Source organism: Pelecanus crispus, chromosome 11 (assembly GCF_030463565.1).
Source record: "Pelecanus crispus isolate bPelCri1 chromosome 11, bPelCri1.pri, whole genome shotgun sequence".
NCBI lineage: Eukaryota > Metazoa > Chordata > Aves > Pelecaniformes > Pelecanidae > Pelecanus > Pelecanus crispus.
In genome coordinates this window covers 20,199,479-20,214,518 of record NC_134653.1, presented here as the reverse complement: position 1 = coordinate 20,214,518, position 15,040 = coordinate 20,199,479, and the positions used below count along the sequence as shown (strand labels likewise).

At 42.5% G+C, this 15,040-nt stretch overlaps 1 protein-coding gene across 1 annotated transcript in view; it reads right to left on the bottom strand.

The window, feature by feature from the left end:
- The window catches only part of MAPK8IP3 (mitogen-activated protein kinase 8 interacting protein 3), a 96,246-nt gene that overhangs the window by 10,902 nt on the left and 70,304 nt on the right, over positions 1-15,040 (bottom strand). The window contains 12 exon segments of the mRNA XM_075719241.1: positions 509-702; positions 1,291-1,476; positions 1,884-2,049; positions 2,959-3,120; positions 4,596-4,691; positions 5,542-5,668; positions 7,293-7,463; positions 7,941-7,997; positions 8,612-8,742; positions 11,048-11,129; positions 12,698-12,850; positions 13,821-13,878. Of these exon segments, the coding sequence (XP_075575356.1) occupies positions 509-702; positions 1,291-1,476; positions 1,884-2,049; positions 2,959-3,120; positions 4,596-4,691; positions 5,542-5,668; positions 7,293-7,463; positions 7,941-7,997; positions 8,612-8,742; positions 11,048-11,129; positions 12,698-12,850; positions 13,821-13,878 (1,583 nt within the window).

Genomic DNA, 15,040 nt, shown 5'->3' with positions numbered 1-15,040 from the left:
TAAACACTATTTTCTCTGTTCATTTCCAACTTAGAACAACTTGGTCATTTAGGAACAATTCTATCCAAGACTCCTCAGGCCATAACATCAGACTCAATTGTCTTAAGAATTTTTGGTTGGTGAATATGCTTTCTTCGTTATCTTTACAGCACATTAAAGGTATTACTAGAATAAATCAATCATCATTTTTACACATGAATCAATAAGCTCCTTCAGTAAGAACATTAAGTGTACATGTACTTTGGAAGATCTGTCTTAACAGCAGGTCTAAATTCATATTGAGAGATCACATATTTGCACTTAAACAGCTGACACAGTCTGCTGCAGGCTGAACCATGTTTATTTTCATTTCATTTCTTTCTCTCCCTATCATCCCATCTGTAGTACTATTTGGGCACAAAACTGAAAAAAGTTTGACACTTTATCAGAAGATCAGGCTGGTTCTCATATCAAAAAGCTTATGAAAACAGAGCTGATAAATAACTGAACTGACTCTTTGGCCCCAGACTGCCTACCCGTTCTGCCTAAGAGGTGCCGGTGCAGGGACTGGATCTGTAAACACATGCTCCGTGAGGGGCCCAGGCCGGGCCTGAGCAGGCTCTCCCTCACTTGTACCATTCTCTGGTACCTCCGTAGCTTCTGTTGCCTCCTCAGTAGACTGGGACTGGTTGATCTTCCCATTGCAGACAGCAGCCACCTCATCTAAAAGACAAAGTGTGAGATGTACTGGAGAATGAGCTGGTAAGTTACCTATACAGAAATCAGGCTGTGCCAAATTCAATCCAGCCCTGAGCCTGCACCACAGACAGCAGCTCATCCAGTGTTTTCTGCTTGGATGGGGAACAGAGGCTATTTTAAATTGAGGCACAATCTGTGACTAGCAAAACATCAGAAGTTCTCCAGGGCTGCCCACTGCAGTATAGAGTCAGCAAGGGCATCACTATGGTTTTCATATGGACTTAACTGACTTCACAAGAAGACATGGTTCAGAGCTGAAAGCAATGACAACAGAAGCAGTTGTAGCAGGGCAAACATTATCACCTGTCCAAAATACTCTGGTATATGACCCTTGCAACCAGGCTGCAGGATGTGGATCACTCAGAGAGAAAAGGAGCACTCTAAAGAGAAATGTACCAAAAGGGCCTTTGGTCTTCCTGTACCACATTATGAAACTTCTTGAGGCCTCTGAAGTACTTAACTCAGGACAGGAGGATGCAGCTCTCAGACCGTAAGCTCATATGGGACTAGCTATAATTGGACTGCCATTCAGTTTTATGTCCCAAAACTCACTCTGTCCCTTGTCCAGCACAGGTGTGTCACCACGCGAGGAACAGTTGCTTCGTGGCACATTGCAGCGGGTCGCACAGCCCACCAGAGTGATTCCTGCCAAGACACCATCTGTTCCAGACGACTCTTCAGGATTTACATCTCCCTCCAGAAAGATCTCGCCTGGAGGATAATCACTCTCACTGGCCGCTGAAGGGCAAAGAACAGATTCTCCCATAAATCTAGCTGTCACTGCTGGTTTAAATTTAGCAGTACTCCTGAGGTAACCATCAGTCAACATCATGGTGAATCCCCTCATCCCTAGCATCAACATCCAGGCCAGCTACAGAGCCCTCCCAAACCTGGGCAAGGCTCACTCTTGCTCCCAAGAACCATCCTTTACGTGCCAAAGGAACCACTTCATAAAGGTTCAACAGTGAGGGATCTCCATGGAAAGGTACTACAAGAAGGCAAGATCTGAGTTACAGTTTTCAGGGACAATTCCAGAATGCAGCAGCGTCCATGGGTTATTCTGAAGTGAGGACGCTACGTTTGTGACTCCTCAGTGGGGCAGGTGACCCTGTGCAGATCACAGCCAGTGCCTGGGCTCCACTTACCAGGGATGCTGGAGATGCAGAGCACATGAGCGTTGCAGACAGTGAACTGGTCCACCACTGTGCCAGGCTGATTGGCATCAATAATTACAACTTTACTTGTTGACAGCGTACTGGTGAGGATCCAGACACGACTGGACGTGGCATCCATTTCATGAAGCTCCTTTGCCTTCAGGAGAACAATCACACAGGCAGAATCAGTGCTCCTCTCAGATCAGACTGAGTGTATTAGTGCTTGGCAACATTTACTCACGCAAAGGCCACAATGCCGGCCTCCAAGAGCCAAGTCTTCCTAGCTGATGCAAATAAACAATATGGGCTAAGCAAATTTCGTTCACATTGCTGCACTAGTATCTGGAACACTGGCCAAAGGGCCTATCTGGCTCCCTAGGGTAAGAGGAGTTTGGCCATTAATTTCTCTTCTGAGATGTCTGACTAATGTATCACCAAACATTCACTTTAGACAGAACACCATGGAGCTGGGATGCACTCAACCTACCAGCTTAAATAAGCTGATCTTAGAAGACTATAAGGCAGCAGTGCAAGACAGCTGGGGGAAAAAAACCCCACGAACCAGAAAGGATAAAACATTCTATTATTATCTGCAAATTACAGCTTGGTTCTTAAAAAAAAACCCAAACCCTTAAGACTATTAAAAAACAGAGCTGGAATAGATCTCAAGAGCTTCAACTTCTGAACCAAAGGGACTCATGGACTCTCCTATGTCTATGCTCTTTTTAACAAAGCTTTGCCTGAATTTCTTTATTTGTTTTTTAATTTACAGTGATGAGGACTCCATAATCTTCCTAGCAATCTCATCAAGTACTTAATTACCCTTATTATTAGGATTTTTTTCAAAATTACAAACATTTCAAAAGCAGAATTTGGAAAATTTTATCCCAAACCACACAGAAAGTTACTGAAGAGCCAGAACACCACAACCACAAATGATGCCTCAGAAGTACAAGTTAGAGCATTATATAGCATGGTACAAAGGTATTGAGAGAGGCGGGCATGTCAGGGATGGAATGAGAAAAAACACCAGAGGGGAAAAAAAAAATCCATTTTCTTTTCTGACCTTTTTCTTTTCAGGAGATGTATGGTTACTTTTGTTGTTGTCTCCTTCCACTTCCCTATCACAGGTGAGGGGATCACGTCCAGGATCTAGTTTCTGCCCATTCCCAGGCTCCTGCTCCAAAGGTCTCCATCCTGTGAGGTTGACTCCAGCTGCACACCACAGCTAAGTAACAGAAACAGGAATCTTAAACTAAGAATTCTGGAGGCTCCAGGGTCTCTTGAAATTCAGGCACCTTTGTAGAGAACTGTGGACACATGTCAACCACCTAAAATATTCAGTTGGAAATAAAAGATCTTGTTGATTTCTACTAGAAGACATAGTCAGATTTGATGGAGGTAGGATAAAGATTCTCTGAAACCTAACAAAAATCACTGTTTTTTAACAGATGTTCAACAGATTTAAAGAAAATAAAGATAATAAATCAGGTGCATAACTGAAAACAGGCTTCTGAAATGTCCTCAGTTTTTCTGACTCTGGGGTTCCTAAGTCATTGTAGCAAAGCAAGAAGGACATGGCAGATGTTCCTAGCTCAGGGTACAATAAGCATGACTGCTTAACCAAAATTGACAGTGACTGCTTGGCTGAGGATATGCATTCAGTGCACTCCTGTTCCCTAGTCCCCCTCGCACCCCTTGCACTCTTCTGCTTCCTCACACACTCCTTTGCTCAAAAATCAGTGTTTGTCTGATCTCAGAGAGCTATTTAAAGAACTAAGACAGCAAAAAATGAAGTTAAAAAAAAAAAAAGGAAAAAAAATCTGCTGGTTTAGCTCCCTACTTAACAAATGTAGAGGGAAACAAGCACACTGCATATTTGCTGAAATCCAATTTAGCTAACCTCCTATGAGCTATTTCCAGGTAGTTTTTTAGCAGAATGCTGGGAACAGGACTACAGAAACAAATACTGGATTTATCCAAAATCATAAAGGAAAGATGCTGAACTGAGTATTATCCAAAGATCACACCAACCTTCTAGAAACAACAGTGTTAAGAATTTTCTTACAACTTAACATCAGAATGACATCTAAAAATCAGCTCTGAATGAAGTTCATGACAAACTGCCTATTTCAAAACAACTAGTTATAGCAGATAAATGTGCTACCTGCAGAAAGATGACCATGTATTCTCACCCACAATTCTACTCAAAATATTCTAGTCTTGATAGACATAGCTTCACAAAAATCTGCTCTAGATAATTTTGGCCTATTACCAAATTACCTATTAATCTTGGTCAACAGTGGAATCTAAAACAGGGTGATGAAATGCATTTTTACTTTCACCTGCTCGTTTTCATAAATTTTTATATTGTTTTGTATTACAGCGTCTTAGCAAAAGCCTTTTAAGCATAAAATGTTGTTGATATAAGTTGTCTCAGAAAAGCATAAGATGTAAGACAGAAGCATGGGACCTGGCAACCAGAATCAGCTGAGAATTATGTCCTTACAGAGAGAAGTACTTTTCCCTACATACACTAGAAACCACCATTTAAAAAAAGGAAGCGGATAATAGAATTTGGAATATATAATGTAAAAAACCCACAGATTGTTGTAAAAATTGCACATCTAGTGACCAAAATTCTTTGCTTATTCCATGTCCCCTTTGTCCTCTGGACTGGAATTGTATGCAGAGACAACGTACCTTCATGGTTGGGTCTTTCTCTACTAGTGGGCGACAATATACAGGCACGGGGACGTTCTTCATGCGAGTGTCTTCCTGACCACCATTGGGACTCAGCTGTGGGGGAAGAGAAGACGAAAAAGACAGTACAAAGCTGTAAACACCAGGCTATGGTAAGAGACATGTAACCAGTATGGCAGAACCGAACTTCTTATCTTCACAGGTTGGTGCTGCTGAGGCTTCACCTCACATCTTGTATGGAACAGAGTCCCTGCAGGGATGGGAACAGCTTACCCAAGAGACTGCCTCTTTCACCATGATACGGTGCCCCAGTTATGGCCAACAGAGGCTATACGCTGCACTGCTGATGGAGAAAGTGTTGTTAATGGATGGTCCCTGCAAAGAAGTCAGAACACTGGCATTCCCTTCCACCATGGCCTGAAACTCATCCACTTTCAAGCCATACTGCAATACCCCTTCGTTTCAGGTGGTCTTTGACCAGGACCAGTTAAATAGGTCATAGGTCAACAAATGAGGCTGATGGTATTTGATTTTGTGTTACTGCTGGGGAGAAGTGGGAGCAAACTGCAGTGCATTTGTTTTTTATACTAAATGACTGGTAAAGTTCTCAGAGTATAAATGAAGTATCTAATGTTCAAGCCCAATTATAATAACAAAGGAAATAAAAACAAGTACTGGGCTCTGGACAAAGATGATTAACTACTTTTGGTTAGGTTCTTTTAGCACCTTCATGCAGAAGAATGCCCTCTCCATTGACTTTGGTGGAGATACACAAAAGATTAATTTAATCTGTGCCTACAATTATCAGAAATAAAACATGCATATGATACCTCTAAATGAAACAGTTAAAGACTAAGGCTAAGGTTACCAATGGGGGAGTTAGGTATTCACTGGTTTCACTGTGGGGGACAATGTCCCCTCAGCCTGTCCAGAGAGTGGTCCCTACCTGCTTGTACTTGGCAGGGAGGCTCCAGCCGCAGGCCTGCAATCTCCCATCATCATTCCGCACATGCTCCCGGACCTGGCGGTACTGCTCCCGTTTCTGCTCACGACGTGCTGAGGACGTACAGTCACTAAGGAGAGAAGCAACAGCATTACTTCTCAATCTATGGCTGAAAACAGAAGCTGAAGGTTAAGGGAGTGTCGCCACAGTAGGGGGAGGAAACACAAAGCAAACCAATCCATCTTTGCAAACAGATGCAGGAAATCAGAGAGAGAAAAACCCTGTTAAGAAGCAGACATAGGCATCCCTAATCTCTAACTCCCTGTTACCTGAGCAATGTGGCAGGCCAAATCATTGTCATTTCCACTTCAGTGCATCAAGAGCCCTTCAGAAACAGGGAATCAACCTTCCATAAGACCTATGAATGTATGAGATTACACCAGTTTTTGCTTAGCTCTTACAATTTACTGGTCTAATGTCTCCATCAGGAAGGTATTTTGAGTTCTTCCCTTCTTCCTTATAGTCAACTATTTTTTTTTTCTGTCCACTTTAAAGCTTTCTCTGCTGACAAGGAAAATGTGCACTAACTGCTATTGAAACTGCTGGTTTCAAAAGAACAACTCCAGCTTTGCACTGGCAAAGGTTAAAAGAAAAATTGATCTGTGAGCTCTTAAGATATGTTTTAATACAAACAAAGGCTGTTTGAATATCAGTTCCAGCTCTCAACAGGTTTTTAAAGTATCATTCCAAGCTACAAACATCATCAGCAAGAAAATCCAATCCTAAACAAAAACCCCTACACATACACACATAATGACATATGTACTTAAACCAAAAACAACCCCCTGATAAAACAAAACTCTTCCCTGCACATGCTTCCTCCCCTGGGGAGAGGATGAGAGAACAAACAGCTTCTGACAGCGGTTAGTCACATCGTTTAATGTACTGCTGAAAAGCAGTCAGACACCACTCAGTGACTATGATACTGTAATCAAATAAAAAGAACAGGATAAAGGCAGTGGGTATCTATAAAATACAAATTTACTCTTCTAAAGACAATCTAGCACCTTTCCAACAGATCCTTCTTATTGCACAAGTTATAATACTTTACCATCACATTCTCCAAAGTCCTTCCACAAAAACATACCACATATGAAACTGTACAACCTCGTAAATGGTAGAACACATGCATTTTGAAGTCAGGTAAACCACAGAGTTTTTTCTCTTCATGTCAGAGACATAAAAGATAGGGAGAACACTGCAGTAGCAACATTTAGAGGCTCTTTTTTAGCATGGTTAAGATCAAATACTGTAACCTAAACGTGCTGTTCAGAGAACTTTTGTCTTCCCCTAAACTCTGTGTCAACAGCATTGGGCAAGACACTCCATCCTGCTGTCCCAATGCTGCCATCACACTCTACCACAACAGCCCTACTTCATTCCATTGCACAGTCTGCAAACAAAGAGTGCAGAACTAGGGTTGAGGCCAACTCAAGCCTGCAGTGGTCCCTGCTGAGATGAACCATCATGGCCTAGAAAGCCATGGCAGGAATACGTTTGGGAGGACAAAGTTTGCTGAGCCCATCCACATGGTAACTGATGAGTGAAAGATCAGGGAGATAATCCACAAGAGACAGAAACATATTAACACCACACAGACTTCTTTTAAAGTGGAAAACAGCTTATTTTAAGAAAAGCTGCTATTTGGGAGAGCTGCAGAGGGAACCTGGCTGGGCACACAGCATGCAACTCACTCTTCAGGGAAGAACTCCAGCGTGCGGCTGCCGGAGGAGATCTGGCACATGGTGTGACTGCGCCGCTGGCTGAACCCTGCTGCTGTTGGAGACTTGTAGTGGATGTTCACAGATGGGTAGGTCCTCTTTGCTGGTGGGGGACTCGAGGAAGAGCTGAACAGACGGCTGAAGCTAGGGACAGAAAAAGGCCAACAAATATGAGAAAAGGTGCCTGGGGAGACAACACACCATAGATTCACAACAGGGGAAGCAAGATGCAGTCAGGGGCTGTAAGCCCTTCATGAAACCTGCACTACTTCAAACATAGAGCTAAGTGTTCAGTTTGATTGACATAAGTTGGTTTTAGCTTCCAGAAACGGATACCTTCTGAAAACAACCCTTTATTAAAACTGATTGTGAGTGTATGTATGTTTCCATTCCAGGGTACTCGTGAACTTTTTCAGCTTGTAAAACAAAACCAATGCGGATGTTCAGATCTGATTCTAATTTCACTAAGGACAAAGGAAGCTCTTGAAGGCAAAAGGGTTCAGCTAACAACACTTTCAGCTGACATTTCATTAATGTCAGAGCCTATTAAGTTGCCGTCTAAAGTAAAAATAGTAACACTTCCCCTTTTCTTAATCTTACACAAACCACCAAAGAACTTACAACTGCCAAATGGTGGATTTCTTCTTCTCCTGGACAGATGGGTGCTCACGGGAAGCTCTAAGGACAAACACAGCAGAAGCAAGTTAATTTCAGCATCTCTTAGCCAAGTTTCTGCCAACCAGCAGGCCATTTTCATCAAGAAAGCCATGTCAAAATTCAGAATTCATTCTAACATGTTACAAAACACAACAGAGGAAGTGACATGCACTGGTCTTCAATGGAAGCACACTCAACCACTTTGTGTTTCAATGTTGACATGAAGTGCAAGTAAGTGGGTTCAAATCGAAGTTTTACAACTCTCTGCAACATTATCATTGCCAAAGTACAGTCCAGTAACTACAAACCCCAGTATTACATTCACTTCCAGCCATAGCCTTTAGAATTCATTAGTTAGAAGCAACACTCTTCCCTACAGCTTCTCCTAGCTTACACAAGAAACAAGCAAGACAAACAACTGCCCAGTGTCTCCAAATAACAACGGCAACTCGAGATTTGCAGCCCAGGTCCAGGAATAAGAGAGAAAGAATTAGATATTAGAAGAGAAGCATCTACAGTTTGGAAAACTTTCAGCACTTCTCAACCCATATCTTGGTAGGGGTTCCATCGACCACAAGGTCAAACATGGCCAGGTTCTGTCCTAAATAGGAATGGTCACCAACACCCAGTCTCACCTGATCATCTCTGTCCACCTGACAGCCTCCTGGAGCTCCATCAACCTTTCTTTGTATTGATTGCGCTCCATCAGAACCCTGGCCATTTCCACACGGGTGAAGCGACGGCGCTGAGCTATGGGAATGTTGTCCTGCAGAGGGGAGGAGCACTGCTTCAGCCAACAAAAGATGGAAGGGGATTGATGTTAGTACAGGGCAAGTCAGGAGGCAGAAAGACATATTTGCTAGCTCTCCTCCTGTTCTGTTTGATTACCCCCTGATTTCCCCATACGAGGTGCTAATTCTAGACAAGGTATCTCCAAACTATGGCCCATGGACCTCTGGGGTGTTCTGCAAACTCATGGAAATTATAATTAGAACCACCACCAAATTGAAAACCCCACCCAGGGACTACTGCCAACAAGGTGCTTTGATAGTCTGCAAGGAATTATGAGAGTTGACAGTGGCCTGTTGGTCCAGAAAGTTTGGAAACCAAAGTTTTAGTCCATTAGCAAATCCAGTCACAAGCAGCAGAGAGCACCACGTAATGCCACCTGCCCCCTCACGAGGACTAGGAAGGAGGCATTCTGTTAGTACACACTAATAAAGGTGGAGGGCACAAGAAACTAAAGAAAAGCCTTTTCCTCTTTGGTGACACAACTTGGCCTTCCAATGAGGGCACATGCGGCTTTGGGTTAGGAGGCAACAGGAACGAGATTCTGTTCGTCTCTTTTGAGGAGTGGAAAATGAAAACAACATGGCTAAGTTGGGGAAAGTATCTGCCCAAAAACAAATCATAAGGATTTTGGGAACTCATTACTAGGGTAGTGGCACTGGGTTGTGCCTAGACTGTGGCAATTCCCAAGCTCGGCCTGGCTGGTGAGTACTGCTGAATAGCACAAATTAACCAAGCCCCTCTCCAGCCTCCCTGGACTTGGAATAAACTGTATGACCAGTCAAAACAAGAAGTGTACAAATGAAAAGGAATTTTACAAACTTTTTTTTTTAAATTTAAAAAACCAGGCCTTCTGTCAGTTCAGCTTAAAAGAAATCCAATCCTCTTCAGCATTTCACAAGCACAACTTGAAAATTTTCCTACCCACCCAAATTCTCAACAGACCAAGTTCGCCCCAGTTGAGTCAAGAGACTTGAATTCAACCTGCTCCAATACCTTTTACAAAGTAAGAACACAGTAATATTGAAGTGTATCTAATTCCCTGTCCTAGCAGAGTGATGTTTACAAGGAAAATCTCTGTTACTGCTTTGGTTTGCATTTTTTTTTTTTTTTCTGTCTGTCTTTTTTTGCTGTAACAGGCAGTACTGGCTTATGTAAAAGAACTAACAAGAAAAACAATGCCGCAAGATTAAGATTACAGAAGTAATAAAAGAAGGCAGCTACTGCTACAAAGCTGTCTGTATAACCTGGATTTCACTGTGCAATGTCCTCATGTCTTATAGCTTCACTGCCAACATGGAGACAAGCTCTTCTGGAGAAGCCTGACTAACACAAGACCCTGAGAGAAACCACACTGCACACTAGACTGTAATTCAAAATTAGGGAGAACCAGTGTCCTGGTTTCGGCTGGGATAGAGTTAAATTTTCTTCCTAGTAGCTGGCATAGTGCTGTGTTTTGGATTTAGAATGAGAAGAATGTTGATAACACACTGATGTTTTAGTTGTTGCTGAGTACTGCTTATGCTAGTCAAGGACTTTCCAGCTTCCCATGCTCTGACAGGTACACAAGAAACTGGGAGGGGGCACAGCCAGAATAGTTGATCCAAACTGACCAAAGGGCTATTCCATACCATATGTCGTCATGCTCAGTATATAAACTGGGGGGGGTTGGCCGGGGAGCAGCAATCACTGCTCGGGAACTGTCTGGGTATTGGTCGGCAGGTGGTGTGCAATTGCATTGTGCATAATTTGCTTTGTATATTATTATTACTGTTATTATTATATTGTTGTTATTACTACTACTATTTTACTTTATTTTATTTCAATTATTAAACTGTTCTTATCTCAACCCGGGAATTTTCTCACTCTTACTCCTCTGATTCTCTTCCCCATCCCACCAGGGCAGGGGGAGTGAGCAAGCGGCTGCGTGGTGCTTCGTTGCTGGCTGGGGTTAAACCACAACAACCAGATAAAATGGGAAGGTGCTGTGCAGGGCACTGCTGTAGCACCATTCTGCAGAAACCACATCGTGCACGGTATTACCACTGTGTTGGCTGCTCACCTTTGCCAAACTATGGTTTGAAAGTCATATGAAGAGGTAATCTCATGGCATCTGTCTATTAGCAATGCTTGTTAGGAACAACCCACATGCAGTTCATCAGCTTTGCCCTCACTGTTAACGAAGGCAGATCAATCTGCATCTCAGGACTCATACATATGAAGTAATATAGAGTAAGTATATAAACCCCTTTCCCCACAGGCATTTTAGTAATGTAATATACCAATTCTGTACAGAGATAGCTGCTTACATCCTCCACCTCCTCTTTGGGTTCTCGTCGGGCAACAATTGCTTCAGATTTCACTCTAGGAAACAGGAAGAAAGGCATCAAACCAGCAAGTGATACCATGGCTGGCCCTGAGGTGTTTTGGGAGGACAACCATCTATGGGAAGGTCTGTCTGCATGCATCACAAGGAAATGTTTTTAAACTGCGAGCTAAGTGTACAAATTATGAGATGCTTCTCTGATATTTTTCCGTCTCTCTTGCAGCATGTTACTGTGAACAGCTTCACCAACATTACCCCATTTCTTTGGAACATTTGATGTAAGCATCGAAATACTGACCACTGGAACAGTCTATCCCATTTCTATTTCAAAGCCATAATCTATGTTCTAATGCTTGATGAGATCTTAGCCATGGGAAAACTGAGCTATTATCAGCAGTGAAAATGCTGGCTTAAGTTCTTCTTCTGGGCTGCTTCTGTTTTCAACACAGTAAAAAAAGCCTCTAATGTGAAGGACAGCTTGCCATAATGGTAAAGAAGAGAACACCAAATCCGTGTTAATAAAATACTTAAAGTATTTATCTGAATGCTTTTAATTTCTTTAAACTCCATACTGATGTGCAGTCCTGCAGTCCCATTTGAATTACAAGCACTTTTATTAACAGCAAAGACACTGTGGAAGAAAAATGCTGCATCCATCTACTAAAAAGGCACACTTGCCAGTTGAAAGTCCCTGTCCCTACTGTATATTAAATATATTATGTATATTATTAGAGACTCAAAAGGGGATTTTAAAAAAAACAGACCTATTTCCACTGCTCCTGAAACACCTTTCATTTCAGACATTTTGAACAACAAAGAGACCAGTCTGTGTTATTCTTGGTGACTCTGTGGTCAGATTACAGAGGCAATGTTCCAGATTCCAGCTGCAAAATAAAGACTGTTCTCTGAATTGAGATGCCACAGTGCAATGTACAGCTAGTCAAAATGTAATGTTGCTTTGAGCCCTGTGGGGCATCTTTAGTTTTATGGATGTGAAATCATCACAGGCTTTGCTAGGCTTTGGTTTCTCTAGTTTGAGGGGAAAATAAGAAGTGGGATCTCTCCAAATGCTATCTGCCCAGGACTTTAAAATCTCTTCTGCCTCTTCTTCTCATTCTTAACATGAACAATGAAACAATTAACAATACTGGCATTTAAACATTGTTTGTGGGAATCTGTATTAGCTCTTTCATTAAATGAATGGGCATTCATTCCTCTCAGAGTTGTCTTGGCTGCTGCAAGGATCAAGCTCTTGACAGTTTCCTTCAAAACTATTGGTTTTGAACCCCCCCCCCTTTTTTTTTTTAATTGCAAATTGAAACTCTGAATGCTTCACCCCAGGGACCCCTGCTGCAGAAGGCTGCTGCAGAATCCTAGTCCTGGGGAGGAAAATTCTGCGGGTTTTCTAAGGTTCAATAACCCATTTCAATCCAATAAAAACAACATAACACTAAAAGTATCTCAGCCACCTACCATCACCCCTGAAGTGCTCTGTAAGGTACGTTTGAACTCCAATGCTAACCTCCATGACAGTAACACCAACAGAGTAGGTGGGTTTATCACTCATGTCCTCCCACCTTTCTGGGGCAGGGTGTGAATCACTCACCTTTTGAGCTCCTCCTCCAGCTCCTTGACTCTGGTTTCCATTTTGGCTTTGGCCTGCTTTGTTGCTTCGAGCTCTCCCTTCAGCACTTCTTGCTCTCCAGACAGCTGGTCCACCTTGGCAATCAAATCATTCTTCACAACGTTCAAAGCATTTCTTAAAGGTGTGAAAGGGATAATTAGCAAAAATGCCCCAAACCAGCAGCTGTCTGTAAGAGAGACCTGAAACTAAAGTCACAGGCACTACAAAGACAGTTGAAACAAGTTTATTTGAACAATTCAGTCCAGCTATAACTCATGGAAGAGTAGATTTTGGCAAGAAGGAGCTGCAGAAGAACACAGAAATCACCATAATTGGTCAGGATGTGGTTTGTCCAGTCCTGTACCCTGACTGACAGACCAACATCTCCTTAAGAAGATGGCAGAATACTGCAGAAAGCAGGTGTAGGTGTATCACCTGCATAAGGTTCAAATCTATTTTTAACAGAATGCAGATCTGAAACACATCTTTCAGAACTGCTGTTACCTGTAATTGTGGATGATGGTGATATAAATAAGCATTTCCAATCAGCTCCAAAATATCTTAACATCTTTAAAATCAGCAGCTTCCTATCATAGTAAGTTCTCCAACTCTCCCCTTGGGAGTACTTTGCCTTCCTCTTCCTGGCTGCTTAGTTTTAGTATCTGGTTTGCCAGCCTTTCTCAAAAAGTAAGTCCATTACATTGTCTGCTTCTCCTTTACCAACTGTTAAATCTTTGAAAACTCTTCTCAATAGTAAGAAAATTTTCTTTCCAAATAGTAATAAACAGCAATATCCTCACAGAGGCTCAGACCCACATCTAGATTCCCACTGTAGTTAATTAAAAGCTTGAAGTTGATTTCAATTGGGATCAGACCATGCCCAGAGACTTCACCCAAGTGCCTGCAGAAAGGAAACAGGAAAGTTGCTCAGAAGAGCAATTCCTCTTCTACAACTGAAGGAACAACAAGTATTCAAGAGAACCCATTAGATAAACGAGAAAGTCCCTGTGAGGCCAGAGTTCTGGCCAAGACCTACTTCAAGATGACATTTCATTTATAACTAGGCAGGCAGTTCAGAGCATGCACAGAGTACACAGTCCCTTACTTGGTCTCCAGTAGCTGCGAGTTCTCCAACAGCAGATTCCCCACTTCTTTGCCCATTCCTGAAAAGAAAGGCCAGGCAGTTTTCACCTGCTCTACTAGAAATATGAAGCTTGTGTGGCACTGCCTGACTCATGCTTGAGGAAGAGAAATCACTTTTATTAGGCTTCCCTAGACTTCTGTGTCCTGCTGTGAAGAGTGGAGTGCCTCTTGCTGGAAGACCATGCAGCACAAGGAAAGACACCCATGTGTCCTTCTGTAAAGAGCCCAAATGCAGACCTATCTTCTTACCCCAACTTTCACAGACTCCCTTGAGAGGGACAGAGAGGAGAGCTTCACTAACACCAGTTAGGGGAAGTCAAGTCAGTAACTCCAGGTTCACCCACGAGCTATTGCAACCATTTTTTTTCATCACTCATACAGAAAGAAGGTTCATGGGTTTTTCACAGAGGGCAGCAGAACACTGTCCAAATTGCTGGCCACATCTGCACATCAGTGATTTTCTTTCTTTCTTTCTTAGTATAAGCCAAATTTCTCAGTACAAATTTCTCAGTACAGATTTGGGATCATGGTTGTGACCAGTTTCATGCACATGAAAGGCTTTCCATTATCAGCCTTCCAACCAGAGCAATTTAACAGGACTTTAGATTGTCCATTGTTCTATCTACCTTTAAGAGTTTTCTCAGAGATGTTTAAAATCTGAAATCTCAGTCCCATCACTTAAGACCCACACTCAAGAGAACATCTACATCAGACACACTGCACTTGCACTTGGGCATCGATGTATGACAACTGCAATATGCAGATCGGGTTGCAAGCACTTTGAAAAATCTGGGGCTAAGAGCGAGGGTCAAATTCAGTATTTCATAAAACCAAATGGAAAGGAATGTAGGGACCAAAAGCACATCTGGATTGCTTCCTGCTGCAAGGGACTTGCTGGCTCCCAGGGTCAGCTTCTATCTTACAGTGGGGAATAGAGGCCACCTGAGAGGTAAAGGCAAAAAGACCTCTGCCTGTCAGGGGACAGTGCTGAAGGTTGCAGCTCGTTTCTCACCACAGCTCCCAGAGCATGAAGAAGTCTCACAACCATCAGTGTTTGTGCTGACGTGCTCCTTGTCCTGCCCTCTGAACTACCTCTTCCTTTACAGCAAAGACATCAACAGTTTTCATGATCTGTTATTTGCTGAGTAATTAATATTTGCAATAAAATAAAAACAACACAAA